The 27,613-nt window shown below is 37.9% G+C and overlaps 2 protein-coding genes across 3 annotated transcripts in view; one reads left to right on the plus strand and one right to left on the minus strand.

The window, feature by feature from the left end:
* dock1 (dedicator of cytokinesis 1) overlaps positions 1-27,613 on the minus strand; it is a 159,081-nt gene that overhangs the window by 38,001 nt on the left and 93,467 nt on the right. For both annotated transcript variants that reach the window (XM_056770948.1, XM_056770947.1), the window contains exons 28-31: positions 15,790-15,891; positions 14,842-14,936; positions 2,585-2,663; positions 1,311-1,411 (exon numbers count right to left, since the gene is read on the minus strand). In XM_056770948.1, the coding sequence (XP_056626926.1) occupies positions 1,311-1,411; positions 2,585-2,663; positions 14,842-14,936; positions 15,790-15,891 (377 nt within the window). The remainder of the gene's footprint in view (positions 1-1,310; positions 1,412-2,584; positions 2,664-14,841; positions 14,937-15,789; positions 15,892-27,613) is intronic.
* Positions 24,589-27,613, plus strand: part of LOC130438798 (inhibitory synaptic factor 2A) — a 28,043-nt gene continuing 25,018 nt past the window's right edge. Inside the window, exon 1 of the mRNA XM_056770981.1 lies at positions 24,589-24,927. The gene's annotated coding sequence lies outside the window, so the exon portion shown is untranslated. The remainder of the gene's footprint in view (positions 24,928-27,613) is intronic.

The raw sequence follows: 27,613 nt of genomic DNA on the forward strand, positions 1-27,613 counted from the left end.
AAATTGGCACAATTCTTTAAGCAGAATGAATCAGAACATTTACAAAACAAGTGATTCTTGTCTCATGTACTTAACGTGGATGGAGACCATTGGATGTCTGGCTCAAAAACTTTAAAGCAATTTTAAATCTAAAGGTGCACGTTTCAATGTTTGAGGATAAAAAAGTCTATTTTAATGTCATTTATTTTACTATAATTTTTTTTTGAACATAATTTCTTTTAATGTTTGTACAGTATTTTTTGGACCAGATAATGAATAAAAACAGCCAAATAACACTCCATCATAGATTGAAATTAGGGCTGTCAAACAGTTAATCTCAATTAATCGCATCCAGAATAAAAGTTTTTGTTTACGTACTATATGTCTGGGTTCTGTGCATATTAATTTTCCATTTTTAAACATAAAATAAATACGCACAGTACACAGACATGTATGATGTAAATACAAAGTTTTATTCTGGATGCAATTAATCGCGATTAATCGTTTGACAGCCTAATGGAAATTCCTTCAAAAGTGTTTTTAATATTTCCTTGGTAAGACCTTAAAAATACCAAATGTATGATTCTGCTAAAATATAGCATCCATATATATATATAAGTCATAACATAATTTCAAAAGTTTTGTTATTGTTATTTCACAGTTTCATGGGTTACTATTATTGTATATTGTGGATCCTAAAGTTGATCCTTTTTACTGGTAGAATATGCTTTGCACTGTATATTCTGTCCTCATGCCATTAATAACATTACAACTAACTAGTATTTTCATTTCTGGTTAACTCAAAGAATTCAATTTCTACAACAGACATTTTGGCTGTTTCACATCATAGTTCTGACAGTTCTGGAAATGTTTGTGCACTTTGGTGAGAATCTTCTACAGACCAGCCCTACATGAGAAACCAACATGACACACAGCCATCCATCTCTACAACACTAAACACATGCCACAGTCTGACAGACAGCAGACGGACAGAAGCTTCCAGAGGAGATAAGAGCTTCTTCTTTCTCTAACACTCCTGGCATCCTAAACTCTCTCTCTCTCTCTCTCTCTCTCTCTCTCTCTCTGTCTGTCTAAAGGCTTGGCACAGTGACACAGAACCTTTACATGAACATGCATGATGGAGAAGAACAGCTTGGAGCTCTCACACATACAACAACCTCAAAAATATAAACATATACAGATATATTGTTGAAAGCCTACAGAGTCACTAAAGTCGATATTATAGATTGCGTTTAAGTGTTTTCTGTTGTGCGGTTGTGTTTGATGTTATTAAAGAGCGGTGCATTTCGGCCTCCGATTTTGATACTCACTTTTGGAAGATCTTTGCCCGCTTGTCACTCGAAAAGTTCTCCAACTGCAAAGACTCTTGGGTAAGAAACGCCACGGCAAGGTGGAAGTAGTTATTCCAGAGCTGCGGAAAGAAAAATCCAGATGGTGCTTTCCAGTATCTTGATATGAATTACCGTAAGCCACAAGAAGCTAACACAAGCAAACTGCTTAGAGAAAAGCTGTTTAAATATTGAAATTATAAGCTGTGAGATCGCTGCCTATTAGTTTATCACCGAGCTCTTCAGCTAGCGGAAAATTAAGTGATCGTCCATCCTGCTGAAAGTTCCTCTCGCACAATTTATTCACAACAATCTTTAACCACGCTGAGAGTTTCCATTAACAACTCATTTTGCATAAACAACACTATACGTTTAATATGTTATTTATGGTAATACCTGCCTGTAAAAATCATTTGTTATATCATTTAGGCCTGGTTTCGCAGGCAAGATTCAGAAGGTCTCAGAATAAAAGGAATGCATGACCTGTCTTAACTGAATATAACTTGCTCAGAAATATCTTAAAATATTTCAGTGCCATTGTTTTGTCTCAGGATGCACAGCAGTAATGTATTCTTTTAACGTATTTTCATAAAAGCGACATAAACATCTTAATTCAACTAAGGGATGGTCCAAGTCCTATGCTAAACCATCTCTGTGAAACCAGGCCTTAATCTTAGAGAAAGAGTTAAACATTTAGTTATTACTGCATTTAGCCATTAGAAAATGAAAAATGTGTAAAAGTCTAGTAACTATATTTTCACTACAAATATTATTGTAAAAGTATGGTAATTATTGCTAAACAATAAAATAACATATAATAAAATAAATAAATAAATAAATAATTATATAATAAACAAATAGATAAACAAATGAAAAAAATAACATGAAATGAAATAAAATAGATGTTTTTTCTGGTATGGGTGTATTCAATTTCAATCCAAGTTTGGACTTGTGCAAATCCAGAAACAAATGTTTTTATGATTTTTACAGGTGCGTTCAATCCTATTTAAATAAATGAAACGGAAAAAATAAATTACATTTGAATGATCATAACATCAGTTTATATGATTTGCGTGATTTACTACAAATCTTATGCTGTTGCACTATACACTAGTAAAAAGTCATGGGTTTAAATGTTTGAACAACATGAATTTTAAAGAGTTAATTAAGTAAAAGATGACGACATATAGATATATACAAAACAAAAGTATATTTTACGAGTGTGGTAAAAAAAACTGATGCTCTGTAGGTCTCACCTGCAGCTCAAAGTTGGTCTGATCGAGAAACTTCTTGTTGAGAACGGCGGCGTATTGATTGATGGCTCTCAGAAAGACTCTGAAATGAGAGAGAAATCGTTTAAGCTTCTGTCCTGTTAAATAATCCACAACACAAGCATCTTGTTTGCACACAAGACACACACGTAATAACACACATAATAATTCATCATCGTATTAAAATGAGCTGTTTGCTTTTAACCACCAAATGAGAACCATAAACGCAGCTTGTTAAACACGGCATAACGTCATTAGCGCCGTTCCCGACACGATGCTTCAGCCTCCAGATGCAGAGAAACAAAGTAACGTTCAGCTTGCGGTAAGAAAGCACATTAACTACAGACGATAAACTTAATCGCAGCTCTTTAACTCCGCCACACGGACGGCATTACCACATTATTAGGCAGACCTAAAACACGCTCCATCCACTTAGTTTAATAAAGGCCGACGCTAATGAACTACGAGAGAGAAATCTCGCCGCGTCACTGCTGAAGACTATAAAATGGCAAAAACAAACAAAACGTTTCTGTTTCATCACGGACTCGAAATTGCTTCAAAAGTCATTTTTTGTAATGACTTTCAAATGACACCATCTGTGCACGACAACGTTGTTTAAAAACTCCTTTGAGAAAGCGAAATCACAGATGAGACCTCTTTAATATCTCTATCATCTCTTACATGGCGAGCAAAACAGTCTCATCTGCATCTCAGATATTTCTCCTGAGAAAACATGGCTGTCTCTGTCACTAGACGTTCAGAAGAGATCTCAACAATGTCTCAAAGCTCAGAAAAGTGTGACGTCATCACGCTTCAGAAGTCTCAGTCCGCGGAGTCAAGTGTCACCAGTTAAATTCAATCGGACACGTTCCTCACGGTTCATTTCCAACACAAATGAATGAGCCGTGATGTTAATATGTGACCCTTCCTACAAGCGAGACTGTCAGATGTCTGACACCTCATTAGCTCCACTGCGGATCGCCACATGAACTGAAGTGAGTTTAAAAAGCTCTGGCTGAGTAAACAGATCGCAAGCTTTTTATTAATCGTCCTTTAATCTTAAAGAGTGCGCTGCCACAAAAGCCGAATGGATTTCTGATCGACTGAGATAAATAGACAGAGCTTAACGCCATTGAAGAGCGTCGCTGAACCGTCGCCCTGACACAGACACTGATCTGAGAGGACATCGGGCCTTTGTAATGGAGTGATGGAAAGTTTCTCATTAGGGCCGAGAGACACGATCTGTTTATAATGAGCTGGAGGAGAAAGAGCTACTTAATGTGACTGGAGACGTTAATAAAACAAGCTTTACTAAAACAACAGATGCACGGAGAGACTAAGAATTTAGTTAAAGAGGATGGCGTGCTCATTTAATGCAATTAAAAAAGGAGTTTTTAAGAGTTGGTTATATAAAAAAAACAAAAAAAAACAATTATGTATTTTTTCATCATGACATTTTCAAACCTGTCATTCCATGACGTTTCTCAAAATATCTTCTTTTGAGTTCCAATGAAGAAACATACAGTCACATACAGGTTTCGAATGGCTTGAGGTTGAATCAATAATGACGGAATTAAATTTTTGGGTGACCCATCTCTTTAAGAAGGTATAACAAATTAAATCAACGAACAAAAGTGGAAAAATGATCTCTGATTTACAGTGACATTCACATGAACAACAGTCAGGTAGATGCATCAACACGTCAATGATTCCTCATCGATGACCTCATCTGAACGTCAGAAGAACGCATTAGATGGTTAAAGACGATTCCTTGAATCTGGTCGAGAGGTCAAATGAATCCCACTTAAATAAATCCTTCCATCTCAGCTCTGTCCTTCCTGACATACGATCAATAGATGAAGATTCATAAAGACGGTGTAAAAACAAGCCATATCATCTGATTCTCTGCCTGATGTTCATTACCATGAAACCCATCACTGCTCTATAAATGTCACGTGAATACATCAATCTGACAGTGAGAGATGTGGCATCTGTTATATATGCATATGTTTATGTCTTCTAGTCAGAGGGTGCTGTTCTAATGCTTCTGACTGGACGGCTGATCCCTGAAACTCAAAGCAATTTTACAGCATTAGAGGATTTCCAAAACATCCATTTACTGGATCCTTCTGCCAGTGAGCGGCAGTAATTGAGACCGGCCGAATGAACTCGACTCCACGACACACAAGCTCACGTGATAAACACAAACAAACACTGCCAGCGCTTGATATAACAAATCAAAATGAACAATCAAATTTCTTTCATTCAAGTAAACATGTCAGTCATATCATATACAGTATTTATGACGAACAATCTTCATAAAATAAAAAATTCATTACAAAGAACAATTATGAGCAACTGTTTTTCAAACTCTTAAAGGATTATTCTGGATTAAGTTAAATAATAAAGTTTGCAGAATGATACATCAGAAAGAAGACAGAGAGAGGGCGCAGAATATTCTGGAAAGAAGAGAGGAGGATGCTGATTGAGAAGTGAATATTAATAATTAAGACTCAAGTGCTTGCAGGCCTTTAGTGAGAATCGTGACTGTCACTTTATGAGCTGAGGTCTGTGTTTATGTTTTATTTGTAGATGAGAAAGAACAGCGAGTGTCAGAGTTTTCTTCTCACAGAGACAAGCGAGACCTTCCCCAGTCCTGATGATGTGTGCCATTACATTATTACATTTACAAAGTCATGAAGTCCTTGTCATTTTTGTTTGTGATTTGATTTTTCAACAAATTTAAGAACCTGTACTATTATATTCTATTCCATTGTATGCTTTCATCTATAGTACCATATATTATTTCATATATAGCATTGTATTATATATTTATATGGTATATATATCCTATCGTATCATAATATGTCATATATTATAATCATATCATATCAAACACAAAGCAGTATTAAATATTATACCGCATCACATATAATATAATATATATACGTGTAGCATATCATATCATACAGAATACATCACATATGATAAATCACATTACATCATGTTACTTCATGTCAAATGCCACATATCACATATCATAAAAATCATATCTTGTCTCTTAACTGAATATAACTTGCTCAGAAATATCTCAAAATATATCAGTGCCATTGTTTTGTCTCAGGATGCACAGCAGTGATGTATTCTTTTAATGCATTTTCATAAAAATGTTTGGGAAGCACTAATTTAACCTGACATTACATACCGTTCATCTATAGTACTGTTCTAAAAATCTAATCTATTGTGTTCAATGTTTTTAACTCTGATATTTAAAGATAACACGTTTTAAACCTGCAACACCAATACCGTCATACAGCGAAACCGTGATAGCTTGGCTTAAGGTTGCCATACTGTCAAAATATCATACCGGCACACGCGTAATCATATCATACATCACATATAATAAAATATCATATCATATAGCGTATCAAACCATACAATATAGCAAACTGCATCATGGCATATATCATATCGTATAATATCACATACTGTAACCTACCATATCATTTATCAATGAAGGAGAGCAATAAAATGTATTAAAAAGTCACAACAGAACTAGTTTCCAAACCATAAACCAATGAATAAACAAAATGATGTTTACCTTGGACAATAGCACTAAATATACTTTACACGCAACTTCAATTACATCCTGAATTCAACAGACTGTTTCTTTCAGATTAACATCACAGTTCCACTCGCTGCTTCTGATTCCAGCCAGGAGAGCAAATCCCCCGTTTCCTAAATTCCCGGTTCCACTTTCCACATCCGAGTCAATTTTCTGCTGTAGTGAGCTCAGCGGTACAGATCCGCTAAAGAGCGGCTGTCATCCTCAGAGACATCAGCGTCTACCTGTTGACCTGCTCTGCACTTTCATCACTCTCTACCCACCTGACTGGTGACCAGCTTCACCTCGGTCAGACTGGTTTTGATTAATCAGTATCTATAAACCAGCATCTTCTGGAGAAACATCACGTCACATTCATGAGTTATTTCTGCATAATGTACCCGTCCCACTTCACACATGACTCTCACGCCCGCGGTTAACTCCTCTATTTCTCCGGAGCATTGAAACCGGTCTTAATTAGTTTGAAATGAGTTTGTCGTGTGTGTCGGCTGCAGGAGAATGAGGGTGAAGCGGGTGTACGGGATAGCTGGGTCAGAACGACACACAGGATAAAAGCCCTGCCTAAAGAGATTACAGTAAACCCATTACAGGCGGCGAGCGCTCAAGATTCTCCTCACACATTCACGCAAAGTCGATGATGTGAAGGATACTAATCCCCAACACCTTGAATGCTACGTAGGGCACAGAGGAAAACCAAAATACATTCTTTTGTTATGATGTCAGAATCTGAAAATGCCAATACTTCCGTAACTTTCTGTAAATTTACTCTCGCAAAAACCCATCAAGACACGCTTTTGTAAATCAATCACCACAAATTGACTTCGTCAGACGATTAATCCTGTTATTTCAGATCAGCAGATAAACACAAGACGCACGGCATCATTTCGCCTATAGCACACACGCTAAACTCCAACCCGAATATGTGCGAGATGTCATCAGCTGATCTGCACGCTCACGGAGCTTTAATGCTAATGAGAGTTTATCACACAATCACGCTGCTAATTGAGTTCAGAAAGCTGACGTGATAGCGATCATCATCCATTAGCATGCTAGCATGAACAGACTCCAGCTCAAAGATAAAACAAGGTCGAACCCTTCGCCGTCAGACAGATTCATGACATTACGCCACTGTCATTCTGCATACGTGACCTGATGGTGAACGACTCTTTAGAGGAAGTGTAAATCGATCATTTCCTGCAGGGCAAACGTCACCTGTCTGCCAGAATTCACTGGAATATTGTTCGTGCGTTTGTAACTCTGATAATGAAATCCGGTTATCACTTCAACGTGGAACAGAAGGATGAGTCTGGAAAAGTTGTGAAGTTAAAAATAACTTCTTTACATCTCACTGTGCATGTGGGTTCCGTTCCATTATGTCGAGCCGACTTGCTTTCTACTGTCAAACGTGAAAAACATTCTATAACAGTGAATCAGCTAACATCTCCTTTGGTTTTACACATGCAGCCAGAAAGACAGTCATACACTTTTGGATAAGCTATCCCTTAAAAACATCCTCACGAAAATGAACAATGATTGAACAATTTTTTTTATTTATTTGTCGTGAAATCACAGTAATAATAATAATTAATAAAATCAAATCCCAAGCTCATATAATTGACTGTTTCTTCATACGACTCACCGACAAGCCACATCTGAAAAGATGTAGTTAAGTTAATCTTTATTGTAAAATGCAATAGGTGGATAATGTTTATTTAACAACAAAACTATTTTAGATTAGACTAAATATTTTAGAAATTAACTCGAAATCACGCTGCAGTCATTTTCAAGAGCTTGAAACATAAAAACCAAAATGAAAATCTTATTTTGTTTCATCGAAATGGGAGCAACAGATTCATCATTCGACAGAATTACCAACGGTCTAAAAAGATTGGGATGAATATCAATTAGGGCTGGACGATATACTGGTTCATGCCGAATACCGGTGTGTATTTTTGTTATGATATGAATATTGAATATTCCGCATTACCGGTATGACGCTTAAACAACATGCGGAAAGCGGCGCAGCTGTTGCACTGTGACCGGCCATTCACACAGAATAGATCTTTGTATGCCGCGGCAAAGATCGCATTCCTCCCACATATCTAATTTAAGCCTTCGGTTATATGATTAAAAAATCTGATTTCAGGAAATCATGAAGCCATTGTAACTATGTAAAACACTACAGACATCACATGCATGTTTTACACACATACTGTACTGATGAAGTCTAACATAAAGAAAATGTCTAACAAAGGAAAATTATCCATGGTTATACTATAGAAAGAGCGAAAGATTTTTTGGAGACATTATATATTTTGTTTAACAAGAGTTTTAACAAATATCACAATTAAATTAGAGCTATTATGTACTATGGTGTACTATAATCAAAGACATTTTCAAAAAGATCAGGACACAAGCATCTTCAAAAAAACAAGACTGAAAACTTCTCAAACTTGAGTGAATAAAGAAATAGGTCAAATCCATTCAACTCATTTCTAAAGGAGAAACAAATTCCTCACTTCACAAACAATGCAGTCCTCATGTCAATATTCTCAAAAAAGATATTTTAGCAAGAATCAAGAAGTACTTCAGGAGAACATGAAATAAACAACAAACATCCACATCACAAATTAACATTTCACATTCATCTGTAATCTGTGTCGGATTCATTTATGATTTAAGGGACAGCATCTGAGAACCTGACTCCATGTTCTTCCATGGAACACACAAGAAGATATTTTGAGAAATGTCTCAGTGGTTTTTTGCTCAATAGGAGTCAATGTTGCTTGGTCATTCGCTCTTTGAAACATCTTCTTTTGTGTTCTGCAGAAGAAAGTTCCAGAATGACTTGACTGTGAGTAAATGATTTATTTTTGGGTGAACTATGCCTTTAATATCACATCTGCTCCCGTTATTACACTGAGCACTGTGGGTGACACTATTGGAAACATTACTCATACACAGAAGAATAAACTAGCGTATTCCAACATTTGAAGATTTTATTAGAGAGACTTTCTACTTTAACCTTTGAGACTGAAGACTCCTTCTAAAGGCATTCTGGATGTCTACTTTACCGTAGACATCCAGTTCGCCGCGTTCGCTTTCAAATACCACATAAAACAACCCGCAAAGCACGGGTCTGTCAGATTACCTGACCTTTACCTGTGAGACAGAGCAATGATACACTTCCCAGAGGTCACAAATCCAAGATAGAAGTCAAACAATCAAAAACAACACGAAACTGAAGTTTGATAGCGTTACTGTAAAGTATCTCGATAACTTCTCTCCAAGCAAAACCAAATCCTGGAACTTACAACATGAATAAATTAATATGAAAAACTGTAATCGTCATATTACTTTTCTTGTTTTTAAATTTAGCGATACATTTTCAGTAAGTTTTGAAACAATATGTTTCACTTGTAAGTAAGACTTTTTTTGACTTCACATTTTGAGCTTAACCTGCTGTAATAAACCCAGAATATATGAAAGTATATATATATATATATATCAGACAAGGTTAAAAAAAAAGGCCAAGTGTACAGTATGTACAGTACTACAGGAGGACGGTTTCGTGAACTGATGCTCCAACACTACACACGTCTCCAGAGGGGCAGCTGAGGATTATGGGTAATAGGACTCCAAGGAATCAGCAGAGACTCCATCGCACATTGTGACTTCCACACAACACAAAGCTGCCGTGTAATTATTCTCATAATTGAAGAGCAGCTCGTAATTAAATTCTGTGCACCTTCTCATTTACCCAGCAGTTAATGTCACACATACACTCCGAGGCCTCCAAACCACAGCACACACACTCATCACAAACTAATGAGATACCCATCATGCATACAGCCTACTTGGGCAACACACTACAGTCATGGGATCTCAGACCGCACACACACACACACACACACCCTCAGATGGCTTTAGGGTGTCCTCAGAAAATCTCAGAGAAATAAAAAGACAAAAGTCTACTGAACATCATTTAAAAGTGTTCATGTCATTGTCTCTTACTTCTTGCTAGATGCATACTAGCATCCAGAATTGTATTTTAGATATGGATTTCAGAAAGGGGGTCTCACAAAACGTACATCATATTTGGGGTCTAAAGTTTGAAAACCGCATGCACTTAAAACTCCAGTTTTAACTAAACAGCACTGGATAAAGCAACTCTCTGTGTCATTAACAAATATATCAATCATTTTTGTGGTGCTCTACCTTTTTACTTTAATTTAAACGGGTTATTTTTATGGATACAATTAATCATCTGATTTATAGTACGATGTTTCAGTTTCTAATGAATTTATACTTCAACTGTTAAATTTGATTTACTTATCGAGTTCGATGCGCATTTTGAATCTGGTCACAGCACTCGCCGAGACATAAATACCCAATTACTATTCTGACCGGGCAAAACTCAAACACAAAACGTCTTTTCCCTTTTGGAATGAAGTCAAAAAGAAAGATGATCGAGGTTATTTCAAGAAAAGAAACAGACAAGCCATCGGGATGAAAACGAATATAGAGATGACTGCAGATAACCGCAAGAGCTTTAGAAAACAAAGCAGGACTTTTAAAGATTAGTGACGTTTTTGAATACCTCTGATGATTTGATGCTCACGGGGGAAATAAAGTCACCTGCACAAACTCTTAAAGCCCCAAAAGAGTTGATTTTTTCTCCAGGGATGCTAGAGAACGTCAAATTGCCAGAAACGAGATTGTCATCTTTGTTATTAAACCTCAGCACCTCAGATAAAAAGAACATTTACTGCAACCAAGTGAATGTTACACAGTACGCTATTTAAAATGTAAGTTTACAGCAAGCTAGCTAAATGAAAACACATCTGCACGTCTCTATTACTACGACCTGCAAGCATTTTTGTGTGTGTGTATTTAAAATTAAAGGTATTTTTAAAAGTATGCACCAGAATGCAGTTGTTTTTATCACCAACCAACTTGACACACATTTATTTCTCAACAGGTGAGTAAAGTTTAAAGAGGCTCATTTCTATCTATCCTCAGCTCTCCATCTCACCATCCCTCCAGGAAGGTCAGAGAGGTTTACAGAGCAATCCATGTAAGCTTGTTCTCATAAAAAGAGTCAATGAAATAAACACTGGCTGTGTCTTTTCAGGAGAGGTACACAGAGAGAGAGGGAGGGAGAACAGATTGAAACGGCAGTCACGTGAACATTAACGGATGTGAGAAAGTGATGATGAGGGTCAGAAAGTTAAACGTCATTTTACCTTGACGCTTCATCCCGTCTTGCTCTTCTCATCTCTTTTCGTTTCAGTATCATTGGTGTCGGATGCTGGTAGAATTTCTCATTGGATTCTATTCATTCTACATCACCGTCAACTGACATAAGGTAAATCTGACACAACACGGTGCTTCTGAGTCAGAGACTTCTCTAAATATACTGTTTGAAAAAAACTGAATATATCCATATATAACATATCTTGGTTATTACTGGATAGGGATTTTATTCAAACTAATTTGAATCAGATGAATTGGTCACATGACTCAGAGGATCAGTCAGATTTGTGAACCACTTCTGATTCACTAAATGCGGTCGTCATTGAAAATAAAATGACAAAAAAATGCACAAAATTGATGCTGTAATTCGATTCTGTAAGGACACTTTACATACTTAGCTCTACGTAGACATCAAACAAATCAAATCGTATAAATCACAAAAATGCTTATAAATCATTAAAGCAACGATAAAAAAGGAAATGACTGTGTTTTGGTGAAATTATCATTTTGTTTCGTTCTGCGAACGACAATATTTCTCCCAAATTTCAGATAAAAATATTGTTTCTATTTGCAGAAAATGAAAACTGGAGAAACAGGTGAAAATAACGGAAGAGATGTATTGTTTTCAGACCTCAAATGCTAAAAAGAGAACAAGCTCATATTCACTTAAGTAATACAACAATAATATTTCTACACGTATTTAGGAAAAGCTTAAAAAGTATTTTTTGTATGATCCAGGATTTTGATCACAGTTTTCATGTGTCTCGTCATCCTGTCAGTCTTTCACATTGCTGTTGGATGACTATCTCACTCCAAAGGTTTAATTTTGTTGAAATTCAACAGACACTTGACTGGAATAACCAAAATAAATCTACAAAGGATGATTAAATGAAAATTTGGAATAGTCTCTTAATTTTGTCCGCAGCTCCATATGCTTTAGACAAAGAGAAATATATACACCGTTTTGTCTTTGTACTCGCTTGATAACCCTATAAAATACAAATATAAGGTGCAACTATGAGGCTCTCTACAGTAAAAACTGTTTAGTTGTGTACAGATGAATTGAAAATAAATAAATGAAAAACACAAGACAATAAATATTCTTCTAATGACATATCCAAACCTCCTCTATTAGAATCCTCCAATGTGTCAGACGTATTGATTTGTGTATTGATTTTACACTGCGAACAAACACTTGAAATCTCATGATTCACTCATTCACCGTGACCTCCCCTCCATCACAAAATGAACATAACATCCTCACAAAGCTTCTGCACTCCTTTGTGTGTGTGTGTTTGCTTTCTAAATCAAAAGCGGCTCAAACCCAAGAGAGGAAGACAACAGCATACATCAGCAGCAAAACAAATGCCATCATGTGCAAATTGAGTCACGGCGCTTTGAATCCTGCACAGACAGAGGTTTAGTTCTGAGAAAGGTCAAGCCAACAGAACAACAGAGAAACTGTTGAAACAAGAGCTAGAATCAAACACCACACAATGTCCTCCGGCCTGCACGTGAAAAGAGCGAGGTTAGAGATGTGGAAGCGGACGAAACGCTGAGATAACAAAAGAGAGTCTCAGGAGGAAGAATCAGGAATGTTCCGAGTCTTTATGAGGGCCAGAGATGCACTCTTAATAATGCATTGCTACCTTTTACATCAGAATTACACTCGTAAAAAAAACACAGTTTACAACAAAAGTGCCACAGGCTCTGCAGAGAAATACATTTAATGTAGGAAGTTTAGTAAAATGGAAAAGGATCTTGAGCTAGAATGTTTCTTTACCCACTGAAACACATGGGAACACAAACAAATGTTTTTTAAGTACCACCCAGTTCAACATGAGCCATGTGACTTCAGTTCAATTACCACCATACTAAAAAATACAAACAAAAAATGTTGTTTCTTTAAAAGTAGTGAATATAAAAGACCACATCGCTGTTCCTACTTTCAATTTTTTCCTTTCCCTTTCCAAACACTTTAACATTGAATAAAATGTTATTCAGATCCCCGTCAACTGAAATATAAGTGCAGACGTTTCTTTCAACATCACCTGCATTCTACACAACTCTCAACGTGACAAAAGACGATAAAAATGAAGTGTGAACAACACACAATCTCACAAATGATTTCAGGCCTTTAAGACACTTGAGGCAGATTCAAAAGAGAATACATTTTCACTTCGAGATGTTAAATCTATATATAGTATGCATTCACATGAAACCTTTATACTCCCACCAAACACTAAAATACACAGCACATAGAATTCAACTCAACCTGTCCAGTCATTCAAAGTCAAGATTTATTATTAAGAATGTTTCTTTTTTTACAATTACCAAACTATGAGGAACTATCACGACTTCACCATATATTATTATATTTGGGCTTTTCGATTTTTTATAAAACAGTTGTGACAGACAGGAAGCAGTCGGGAGGGCAAGGGGATCAGGACAGGACCATGAGTCAGGACTTGGATCGCTACAGCCACAGTCTCCGATCACTTCAACAAATATTTATACGTATAGTCTGTTACAACAAAAGAATCATTGGGCAATTCCAGTGTTATGGATGTGACATTTTGCGTTACGGACGTGACATGAAAAAGCTCAGAGAATGTATTTGTTACAAATATAATGAAATATTGTTTCTAAACATCAGAAAAATGTCAGTCTATGAACAAAAAAAGCATTCATCTCTATCTGCCTGATGAAACAAAGCAGAAGTGTTTGGGATGTATATTAAGGGTGTCAAGAAAACACCCCAAATGAGAGCTATAGCAACACTAATGCTCGCCGGCAATTAAATCGAGGACACGTAGACGAACGGCAAACGCTTTCAAGCTTCTTATACTGCACGTTAAACCTTAATATTCAGTGTTTGGCAGATTAGCCGAGAAGAGAGGCATAAATAAAACAAAACAACAGAGAGAGAGAGAGAGAGAGAGAGAGAGAACCGCAAATCTGGTACACAGGTGCACAGAAACAAACCATCACACACAAACTGTTTGCATTCATGGGAAAGAAAATACAAATCTAGCCGGCGTTTGATTGCAGTTTCTAAACAACAGCGACGTGTGTGTTCAGGGAAGAGAGAAAGACAGGAACGGAAGCAATGTTCTCAGTAAGTTGCGAGCGCATGCAGCCGAGCGTTTCTGATCTCGACTGAAGAAAAATCCACAAAGACGCCAGATTCTTAAATGTGCTCCTCAAATGTTCAATTCAATGTCTTATTTTCTCATCTAACATGTTTTAACTTATTTTACAGACAAAATCGTTTTAATTACGAAGGGATGAAAGTATTTGAGTAATAAAACAAGGACAAACATGAAAGAGAAGATTGCTGTTTGCTACATGTCATACTCACTTATTCTGCATCATGTTCATTATGACCCAGTCTGCGGGATAGACATTTTTCCCAATGAGATTCTTAAACATAATGAATGTCTCCATGAGGAAATCCTGAAAGACATCAGCAGTGTTTCAGACGAGCGTGAGGAATAAAACCCAAACATTTCAGACTTTCACTCATTTATTTGTTTCTTATTAAATCCTTTGGCTTTCTAAGTGAATGCATGAATAGACCTTTTTCACAAGCCTGCGATGACGCGTTCACAGTCATCAGCATCGTAAATCCTCCAACGGATCTTATATTTTTATTTTCTTTATAAATGTAGGTACGTTACTAACACTATACTTTTTTGTATTACCGTTGCATCAAATGACAAAAAAATAGTTAACACTAATGCAAGGTTGTTTCTTACACAGCATCTATGGAAGTCATTATTTGAGGTAAATTTGAAATCTTTTTATCTTCTGTCAACCATTATCAGACTATCCGCTATTTTTTCATTTCGTTGAAAGTAGTGAGAATGTGAAATATATTTGTGGATGTCTCTCATTCACTGCTATGGAAGTGAACTATGACAACTTCCCTGCTGAGAAACCTGGAAACGGGATAAACGTCGATTTAATTTCTATCCATTACGTCACAGAGGTTTAGATCAGATCACTTCATATGTTCAATATAAAATAAAAAATCATGAAATGTTATAATTTTTGATTGAATGATTCATTTTGTTCGTCACTAATTATATCTACATTGTTTCTGAAACTGGTAGAGAATTGTGTACCAGAAAACGCACATACTGTTAAAATAAATAGCTTGAATGCACTGCGCTCTACGATTTTGTTTACTAATACATGTAAATGTACATTGAAGGCATGCGTTCAGCTGCTGCTAAAATAAATGTTGAACAAAATGAAAAATAACTGTGTTATTGATTGCAAACAAAGTTTTATTTCTTAAACTCACCACCACATCTGAGCGCATCTTCCCGAAGGTGCTGATGAGGTGTGTGTAGTGATGATCTTCCATCTGCCGTAGAGTAGCCGTCATACATGCTACAAAACAGCCCTGCCGAGAGTGAGAGAGAGAGAGAGAGCATCAGTAAGAGCATCTATCAATCATAAAGTGCCAGATAATGACTGTCAAAGATGTGCTATTAAAGCGTCACAGAACAAAATAAAGACTCGAACAAAATGAAATGATCAAACAATTCTAACAGATTTTATAAACGATTAACAACATTAGCGTTCAGTGTGATAAATGAATGTGTGTAAATGAAAGCATTCCAGACACAACAATATTTTGCTCATCTGATTACAGCTGTTTGAGAGACTCAGTGAGAATCTAATGATCCACTTTCAACATGACTGGAATTGAGTGGATGTTATATGCAATTAACCAGAACCCAAATGGCGAGAAATAAAACAACACAACAACAACAAAAGATCTTAAAGAGTAGTGAGATGGAAATCCTGACGGTTTTAGAGGCTTTGATGATGTTTTTTGGGTGTTTAACAGTGGATGTTCATGTTTCTAATTTCAAAAAACGTTTTATACTTCACATGTTTCATATCTATTGTTCATCGCTGACAGATTTCTAACAAAACAACTTTATTTCTTCCGGTCTATATAAAGTCCCTCTTTCCGAAACGCTCTGATTGGTAAAGCTGACGAGGTCTTTCGTGCTTCCGTTTCTCAGGCTGTTGTCATTGGTCGGTGCCCCTCTCACGTGTATTCATAAGCTTTGAGCAATAAACAGTAACAATGGCGTCAACTTCACTTTATCGGTTAAAAACATGCGGATCCATCAAAGTGTAATGTTTTGCTATTAGTGTAATTGCAAACGCCAGTCTCTGTTAGAGATCGCACATTTTTTGCTACTATGGCGAGGGAAATGACACAAGACCGAATGGCATCAGACCGGTTATATTAATTAACACTATTAACAGAAACATAAGTATTGCTCTTTTATTTTGGACCCGAGTTGAATAATAAAACAAGCAGATTGACCAGGATACATTTGCAATTAGGACTTCAATGGACGTTTCATAGAAGTGTTTTAGAGGTAAGCGCGCACACACACACACACACAATATAAGTGTATTACACAACAGCTTTCACAGCCGATGTTAAAGTCATGGAAGCTGTTATTTCACCGTTGGTTATCTTAGAATGTGTGTAGCTGAACTCGTAGTACCACTTGTAGGACTGTGATGAAAGTAAAAGTAATTTAGCGCGTAGCTCTGGCAAATGTTTACCTTCTTTGAGCTTTATCATTTTGCAGGTATTATTTATGCTCGAACAGCAACATTACACTCCAACTAAAGCTTAAAAAATGGTATCGCGGGGAACGTGCTCTTCAAGACATGTCACGAATGTGAGTCGAGGATCTGACTTGAGATTCAAATGTCATTTATGAAACATCAAAACAACGATAGTGAGAGAATAAAAATTTGCAGGTTTAAGAAATGTATAAGACAGAACATGACAACAACCACCCAAAACTTAAAACCTAATGCCTTCAAATAAATGAATAAATGAAACCGATTTGTGCAACCAGAGTTCAAGTTGCTCTCCCGTCGTCTCTCATATTCAATAAAATAAATAAAAGTATAAATTAAATCAATTATGACAGTCATGTAAGACCTTCTGTTCATCTGCACAAACTCTTCTGCAGACATCTCAAAGACGGAAGGACATTTCCAGAAGATTTCCCATGAACATACACGACTGACAACAGCTGGTGGATTACAAAAGTGTGACGGTGATGTTGCGTTCGGGTTGATTTTCATTTAGTGGTTCCTCCGGCGAGGGTAATTACATCTGGCCTACATACCTCACAGAATCACAACACATGGATATTCATAACCTGAATCTCCTCACCTCGCAGACAAAACACATTATTCTTCTCAATCTAAAGTCTAAAAACATGCCAGAGGTAAAACTCTTATGGTTATATAATGAACTGTTTGTTGTTATATTGTTTCTTTACATGTTTCCTCAATTTACGATTGTAAATAGAAACAACACAAACGCTGGAGGCTGATGATATTCTGCAGAATGAGTGTGTAAAAGCACAGCGTCAGGTAAACACTGAGCTTAATGTCCCGCGCTAATGCTGTTCCATAGCTAATATTTACATGTACAGGGCATTCTATCAGCCGCCAAGTGTTTGAACAGGACTCATAATGATACACAACACTGTCTGTCTAATGGCTTTAACTGAGCTGACCGTACACGCACAAACACACACACATACACACATCTTACAAGGTCAAAACAATGATATACACATCTGTCCAGTTTAGTCCACTTATATAATTTGATTTATTTTGGTTTACAAGTAACACAAAGCTTAAAGGAATTCAAGGAAACCAAATTCTATTATTTCTCAAATGAGAATTTAAGAAGATTGCACATACAAACTTCCCAACCATCGTATCTATCCGAAAACTAAACAACACACACACTTAAAAAATGTATTTGTTGAATATACTTTACAAAGTTGTGTCAAGTGGTTTAACGCAAAAATGAGAAATTTGAGAAAAATAACACTTTAGTTGAATGAACAAAATAAGTTTAAGTAATGTTGACAAAACTTCTGTGAGTAAATGCAAGCTGGGAACTGAAAATCCCCCTCAACCAGTCGTGTTGAATTAACTTGTTTATATTAAGTAAACTCAACAATAGGTCCAATATTATAGGGTTTTGCGTTCTATTCACCAATGTTTAGTTGACCAGTCAAACACTTGTAAAGTAAAGCGGACAGATCAAATACGTTTGTATAAATAACATAGTTAACTTACTTTAATTCAGTTGCTTGCTATCTTTATGTACTGTGAACAGGATGGGTTTAACAGCAGCGACAGTTAATTTTGGAACAACTTTTAGGTGAGTACGAAGTGATGTCATGTCGTAAAGGAAGCATCTCTTTCAAAACATTTAAATTAAGGATGATCTTTTAATTATGTTTAAGAAAAACGAGAGCCTCATATGCAAATAACAGGATAGCAAACAGGAATGTTGACAAGATAAAGTAATAGTTCATAAAATTTCATGATACTTCACTCATGTCATGCAAAGCCATTCATGTGGTTATTGTCCATGATTTCTGTATTACCCAATCACGTTGGAAAGGTGACGTAGATGTAGATTTCAAAAGATTTAAAAATCCCTGATATGCACACGGACTGACCATTTTGAACTATAATCTGTCACAAAGACTTATAACGTGTCATTCAACATCCAAGTCTTCTTTCTCCACACACGTAAACACTGGGTTAGAACTTCTGCGTGACCTTTCCAACGTGATTATAGAGTATGTGAAGTCGTGGATGCGCTACATGGAGGCACTCCGAGCAGAGCAAGCCATTTATTTATCTTTAGAAAGCATTTCATTTTTTCGTTTTCTTGGAAAATTAACAATCGTTTTTCGCTAGACATCATCCTTTTTCCTCCACTGGTGTCGTGTAGAGCCTTTTGAAGCCACGATGAAACCTTAGCCAATAGCCCCCTGTTGAAGTTCATTATATGGAGAACCCTGGAGAGAGTGGAGATTGAGTGAGAGAGAGACAGAGAGAGAGAGAGAGGGAGAGATGGAGAGGGAGCAAGAGAGCGAGTGACAGAGCGAGAGAGAGAGTGTGAGAGAGAGAGAGAGGGAGCGAGAGAGAGAGAATGAGAGAGAGGGAGGGGGAGAGATAGAGAGGGAGAGAGAGAGAGAGAGTGAGAGAGAGAGAATGAGAGAGAAATAGAGAGAGAGAGAGAGAGAGAGAGAGAGAGAGAGAGAGGGAGGGGAAGAGATAGAGAGGGAGCGAGAGAGAGAGTGAGAGAGCGAGGGGGAGAGAGAGAGAGAGGGAGGGAGGGAGGGAGGGAGGGAGGGAGGAAGAGAGAGAGAGGGATAGAGAGAGAGGGATAGAGAGAGAGAGAGAGAGAGAGAGAGAGAGAGAGAGAAAGAGAAAGAGAGAGAGAGAGAGAGAGAGAGAGAGAGAGAGGGAGGGAGGGAGGGAGGAAGAGAGAGGGAGGGAGGGAGGGAGGAAGAGAGAGAGAGGGATAGAGAGAGAGAGAGAGAGAGAGAGAGAGAGAGAAGAGAAAGAGAGAGAGAGAGAGAGAGAGAGAGAGAGAGAGAGAGAGAGAGAGAGAGAGAGAGAGAGAGAGAGAGAGAGAGAAAGAGAAAGAGAGAGAGAGAGAGAGAGAGAGAGAGAGAGAGAGACAGCTGCCTCTAAGGTTCATCTCTACCCTTCATCTGTATTGTGCTCGCTGGCCCGTTGCTATGGAAACTGTTTTCTTAAGGAGGTTGATCAAATAAAAGTCAGAAAGAGAGAATGAGATTCTGTTGGAGAGTTTCCGCTGACTTCAGGTCCAGAGAATCCTGAATGATGTCAGCGTGACCACTCATAACACTACAGCATCACATCAGACGTTACCAGACTCACTTTTGAATCCTGTTTACATAAAGCATCAACACACCAATAGAGAGAAGATAGGACATGAATGCACATATTACTGATACAAACTTGAATGACTTACTTCCTTCCTGGTAAGACAAGACAAGACGATGCCTAGATAGCACATACCTGTTCTGTATTGTTTTCATCAGTGTGTCATTTATAGCTTCTAACTCCATTCATTACAGTGTGCTTTTATATTTCCTAACATTATTGGCATGATTGATGACGCACATGGACTAAAAGCAAAAAGCTTTTGGTACTACCTGAATTTTTTTAACATACAGTTTTTTTTTCGTAAAATGAGGTATATCATTCATAATGATAACACAGTTTGTGGATGGAGAACATCTCTGAACATCCTTCACATCTGAATTGGTTTAGTTCTCTGGCTTCAGGTCGACCGGCTTTTATTACAGCACTGAAGCTTGTTCATTTACAGCTAAATCACACTAATGAAATAATGGCTCTGTCAGTTACAAATAGAGCTACAAAATCACTGTCAGCCGAACACGAGAAAAAGAGAGAGAGAGCGAGAGAGAGAGAGAGAGGGAGCGAGAGAGAGAGAGAGAGAGGGAGCGAGAGAGAGAGTGAGAGAGCGAGAGAGAGAGTGAGAGAGCGAGAGAGAGAGGGAGCGAGAGAGAGAGTGAGTGAGTGAGTGAGTGAGAGAGCGAGAGAGAGAGAGAGAGAGCGAGAGAGAGAGAGAGAGAGAGAGAGAGAGAGAGAGAGAGAGAGTGAGAGAGCGAGAGAGAGAGAGAGAGTGAGAGAGTGAGAGAGCGAGAGAGAGAGAGAGAGAGAGAGAGAGAGAGAGAGAGAGAGAGGGAGCGAGAGAGAGAGTGAGAGAGCGAGAGAGATAAAGAGAGAGTGAGAGAGAGAGAGCGCGCGAGAGAGAGAGAGAGAGAGAGGACCAGGACACATTCGACAGAAACATCTGGAGCTTCTGTCTGATGATGAGATCTCACACCTCACATCTCACACAACAGGGAAAGCCTGCAAATTATGAGATGGGCATAAACGGCTTGTTCTCACCCACGGTTGCTGAAATCAACATCTAGTTAGTAGAGATGTAACAATATCAAAATCTCACTGTAGGAAAATGTTATGAGTTATATATATATATATATATATCTATAGTTATAGTATGAGATGGTTTAAATGACCTAAAAATCCCTTTTATAAAATAAAATCATTAGGCTCGGAAGCCCCATCGCTTCCCCACGATAATATAGAGACAATTTTTCTCTTGGGGTAACACGATATAAATAATATTTTTACATCCCTACCAGTTAGTCTTTAGTACCTCTAACCACCCTAAAAACAACCGTGTGAACTGAACTACAATATAACAAACTCATAAAGATACAGTAGCTAAAGGGTGAAAAATAATCACTTTAAAAGAAATCATGAGCGTTCTGGTGCAACAAACCTTGACTAAACACGAAGAGAGACTCAAAGCAGTGTGTCATTTTTAGCCAAGCTTACTTAAAATCTTCTCAAAGCTGAGGAGCAGTTACCACTTCAAGCACAACTACACAACACGCAAACAAAATCTTTTATAATATAGTCATATAAGATGTCAAGACGTAAAGTTGGACATCGCTTTTGGCCAAAAACGTCACGATTAAGCCTAAAGAAAATCAGCTGTAAGGGAATGTCTTTCTGTGACCTAAACACACACGCACATATGTGCGCACACAAATGCACACAATCACAAACACAAACACACACACAGTAAGATTTAATGAATTGTAATTTCTTACTGAAATGATTTCAACCTTCGATTACGGTTCAGTTCGGGCATTTCTATGGCTTTTTATCAGACGATGTTCTGATGTCTTCTGCTTCATCTGTTCAGTCACTAACTGTATTCTGGATCATTTGTTACCCGACATTAATTGGGCGAAGTTTAGTAACAAAAATAAGACCACACCTCTCTTCAACAAGCCGCACAAGAATCTTTAACCTGATACTTTCATTACATCCTTACATTGCATCATATCTTAAATTAAGCTTCTGAGTAAAGGCTAGCTATATAGTGAAAGTAATGTTGTGTTTAGTCAAAGCTCAAATGACACAATCCAATGCGCCATAAGCGATAAACGATCACCACTTGAGCTATTTTGATATAGTCATAATCAAGTATCACATTCAAGAAGATGAGAGAAATCAGTCAATGCTGCTTAGGCTACTCCATGATCACCATCATAACACTTATCACATTTATCACATTTATAATCTGATCTCTAGAGATCCAATTTCAACTGTTGACTCTGATCGCACATTTATATACTATTTATTTGTTATACATATTGGCAATTTTTAAAATAGACCTAATGCATGGACACTGTATAACATTGAATAGAAGATTAATCAATCACAACTGTTTCATAATGTTTGACAATTTGTTGATATCTTCAGGGTATTTTCTCAACTTTTTTATAAAACTGTTCATATATACAATATAATAATAAACGATGAGCATTTACATTAGCTGACCCAAAATCCATAATATGATCCGAACCGTGAGTTTTGGGATCCATTGCACGACTACCAGCAGATCAATACAATCAGATTTACGTCAGTATACTCAACACGTCCAACTATGTTGATGTCTGTGGTTGGTCAGAATACTTGATAAGGACTGATAACGGAGTCATGATTGATAGTCAAGGTCAATGTTGTCGTGTCTTGACAGTTTGCTGACCCACAGAATAAAGCCTATACCTATTTGCTTCTGGGAGTCTATATAAAAAGGTTTTCCTGCACTACCGAGAACTACGAGGTCTTTACAACTAAAGTTTGAAGGATCTAGACATTATTTTCTAGTTTGCGTGCAATATGCATCAGAATGGACTGCGGGCATGAGCTCTCATACGGGAACCTATACGGATATATCTATTAAATGGGAAAACTAGAAAGAAACTGAACGAAAAGATGTACAGACTCACTTCCACCCCGGTCAGAAAGCGGGAGAGAAATGATGTTCGGCTGGTGGGAATTGTTTCACGCTTCTAATTCAAGCAGCAGGGATGTGTTTCTAAACCTCAGGAGAGATGATGTTTGAGTGAGAGAGATTCTCCTGGAGAGCTTAAGAAATTACGCCGCTTTCAAGTGCCCACCGGAAACCTCCTACTTCAACCACTCCACATTACAATAGCTTGAAAAAAAAAACATTCATTTCTGAATATCCATCCAACATCATCTTAATCTTTCACATTACAACAGAATCTTCCAATTCCTATTTGGTAAAATCCCAAGCGTAGTTTAAATTAACCTGGAAAAATCCAACTATGGACCCAACTTTTGGATAAAACAACCCAACACAGGTCAATTTAAACCCAACAGATGGGTTCGTCCATATTTCCCCAAGCATTGGTTGAACAAGAGCTTTAGAGCAAAAGTTGACAAGATTACCGAAGAACGTGAAGGCAGGGTAAAACAATCTTTCTGATCTTTTCTTTTCTACATGCAAATGTGTTTATATACTTAAGACAAATGAAGAAGAGAAGCTATTATACTGTTGATTCAACAAAATCCAGCCGAATGCTCAGTAAAAGTGTGACTGTGAAGCAAGAGTCTTAAAAATAACAGCTTGCTTCAGCAATAAGCCTCTTCTTTACGCTGGCAGTATAGGGTATAGTATATCTGGTTCTTTGGAGTTTAAAAATGTTTTAAATATTTTATAATCCGGTAATGTAGGTTTGACAGATCAGCACATTGCTTTTACAGTGTTCATCAAGTGAAACATTCAACCCTGTTACCAACGTAACTGCAAAAAAAACCCTGAACAATTTCTTTTTCGTTGCTTAATTCACAGGAAACAAAACGACAAGGCTTCAGTAATTCAAACTTCAACCCTGTTACCGAGGACCAATGTTTTTTCAAGATAAACTGTTTAGATTCTCATTAATCTGGAACATTGGTGAAAAAAACAGATATATAGGCAACGTTTATAAGGGAAAACAACTGAAGGCGGTCAACTTTCACAAACACACACGCCAGCGAGGTCGAGCATCCGTCTCAGCACCAACTAGCATAATAAAATCAATGTGTGCTGAATCAACAAGACTTCTCTATTTATTCTTCCCTCTAGTTTTTTATGTTTACATTTATATAATCAATAATTATACTGTATTCAATGTTTTTCTGAGCAGCTGCTAAATATGTAAATCATCAGGTCACCAGCTGGCATAAAGCTGGATTTGTCTGGTAAATCCTCTCTCTCTCCCTTTCTCTCTCTCTGCTGTGCTGTCGTCCACCCCGCCTCCTCTCTCTCTCTCTCCTCAGTTCTCCGAGTCGGTAGTTCAGGATGGATGTCTCGTGTGCACACAAGCCATCGCCAAGTGCCGGACAGCGCCGCATCCCGTCGGCAGCGTGTGCGTGAGTGTGCATGCGTGTGTGTGTGCGTGCAGGAGAGAGTTGCAGGGGGAGACGCGAGCGTGTGCGTGCGCGGGTGCGTTTGGGGCAGATCTCTGTGGATTCTCTCCCGCTGGATGTTTAACGATCACAGGAGCGTCGACTGACGGCACGGACAAACTCCAGGCATGGCAGACCCTCTCTGTGTTCTCGTGCCCTGACGGAACCCTGCGCGCTGAGAGGGACGACATGCGCCGGTCATCGCTCTCTCCTCGTCATCACCGTCATTGATCCCTGTCTGGAGGTGAGTCTCGAGCACGTTCTTGACATCACCTTTAACCTGTCGGATAACCCGCGTCTCATGCCACTGACGCTGCTGAAAAGATCTGTGAAACGTCACCCCGAAAACATTAATGATGCACTCAAGTGAATGAAAGAGAACTCGAAAGTTGATTCCAGAATGCTGTGAATCTGAAAACATCATCAGATGTTCATCTAGTGTTGTGGTAATCTTTATTTTAACCCACGCAGAGAGAGAGAGAGAGACGGGGGTTGCTGACAGCTGGTAGTGTAAAACAGAAGTTGAGAGCTAACGGTGGATTTATACAAAGTGTTTCAGACCGCAGGCTAAACCAAGGACAGAATAACACAGAGAGCACGATTACAATACTGCCATCCTTTACTCACTGTCGGGTCATTACAAATCCATCTCACTTTCTTTCTTTTGTGACATACAAAAGGAGAACATTTTTAAATTAAAATATACTCAATTAGAGTCAAACTATACCCGATCTTGCATGTGAAAACCCAGCAAAAGTCATTATTCTGTGCGATTTACTGTTTTCTGCATAAAATCATCCCACATAATGTAAAGAACATTGTGTAAAAAATATAACCTTGATATCTTAAACACCGACTGAGTAAGCCTGGATTTCACAGACAGGATCACATATTCAAAGACATTTGACGTCGTGCGATTAACCAACACTTAAGATGATATTTGCTGAATATCTGCACCCCTGAAAGCCTGTCGTCAATACTCTATATATTGTATTAAATATACCAAGACTGATGTCAAACAGCAGGATCCTGTGTGTCTTGACCCTGAAAAGTACAAATGACGTACGATGATCGTTATGCCTTCAAAAAAATATGAAAATTCATATGGGTTGGATTTCATGACATTGAGTACTAAAGGAGAATTTGAATTTAAGGTGAACTCTTCCTTTGAGTGTGTGTGGGGGGGGTTCAATCGTCCTGATGAAAGACCCTTAATAAGAGGATAATGGAGATAAATTCTGCCTGTTAAGAGGCTGAGACCACTCAAGTGCACACACACACACACACACATTAAGTCACACACTCCTGAACACACACAATACAGACAAATAGTACGGATGGACTAAAAGGACAAGTAAGTTTCAATGCTCATTTTGTCTCATTTTAAATTATTAGTCATCTTGAGGCTCCCATGTGGGCCACGGCGCCCCAATGAGATCCACTGCTGTAGTGCAGACACACAAAGAGAGAAAGAATATAAGAGGAAAAAGAGAGTCACAGACTTTCTCTAGATACCACCTGAAGTATCACGACTGCATTTTCATTGAGAGCGAGAGAGAGATAGAGAGAGAGAGAGACAGAGTGAGACTGAGAGGGTGAGAGAGAGACAGAGTGTGTGTGAGAGAGAGAGAGAGAGAGAGAGAGAGAGAGAGTGAGACTGAGAGGGTGAGAGAGATACAGAGTGTGTGTGAGAGAAAGAGAGAGAGAGAGAGAGAGAGTGAGACTGAGAGGGTGAGAGAGAGACAGTGTGTGTGTGAGAGAGAGAGAGCGAGAGAGAGAACTCTGTGGTCTTTATGGATACTGTACTAATACTGCGGTGATTAAGTCCGCTAGCGAAAAAATACACAAATTGTAATTAAACAGTCATCACAAAGTATATTATTAGTATTCAAGTGAAAGTTAAAAGTGTATTGAAATGCCTAGTGGTTGTCCTTTACTGACATATGCATTCGAGTTGACATGAACTTCATACCAAAGTTTGTGCAGAATTCTCCAGCATCATCAAAGATTTTGAAAAGAGCCTCATATGTTTCAATAGATGCAGTGATATCTAACCTGTAATGTTAACATTGTCACAAATCTGCTTGATTTTAATAAGTGACCTTGCATAAAAATCTCTCTCGTTACCTCCCTGTTGCGCTTTTTATTCATTAGATTACGTTGAAAAGTATTTTCAGTGCACTTATCATTTGCCAGTTTACGTTCACTATTCCTTTTCCTTAGAAAGCGGCAACCTATGTAGACAGTGAGAAAGCATACTGGGGTTTTGGATCCGAGCCTGGAGTGAGCAAAGATATTGAATCAGACACTTGAGCTCCACACCAGAGCTACAGAACAAAGACTTGCACAGATACACAAGAAACCACGTCTGATAAACAGAGAGAGAGAGAGAGAGAGAGAGAGAGAGAGAGAGAGAGATGAGACATGGTCCAAGAAGCCTGTGAGTTAAGGTCTTGTGGTAGATAATAATCACACACCCCAAAACCATCAGCGTATGCTTTCAGACCTTTACGTCTCTCACACACAGAAAGAGAGAGAGAGAGAGAGAGAGAGAGAGAGCTGTGTGGAAGCTGATGTAGTGTTTGTATGATGTGTATGAGCCTCATCGCTCATGAGGTAAGACCGAAGATATGACTGGAATACTGAAGAAATACAGAAAACATGCTCAAGAGAATCACTGTCTACACAACTGTGTTTGTGTTTACAGATGCTGTCATAAAGCATATCCTTGACTGTTATTATGACCCAATAAGAGGGTAAAACACAGAAGTGAAAGGTATTGACATTTCAATTCCCACAGTCAGAAAGCTTTTAGAGAGCTTTGCCTCTCAACATAAAGTCTGGAACACACATTATTCTGGACCATCAGAACATCGCTTCATGTTTGTTTGGATTATGTCTGTGGCACCCGAATGCATCTTTCCAGACGG

This window comes from Triplophysa dalaica, chromosome 17 (genome assembly GCF_015846415.1).
Source record: "Triplophysa dalaica isolate WHDGS20190420 chromosome 17, ASM1584641v1, whole genome shotgun sequence".
Lineage (NCBI taxonomy): Eukaryota > Metazoa > Chordata > Actinopteri > Cypriniformes > Nemacheilidae > Triplophysa > Triplophysa dalaica.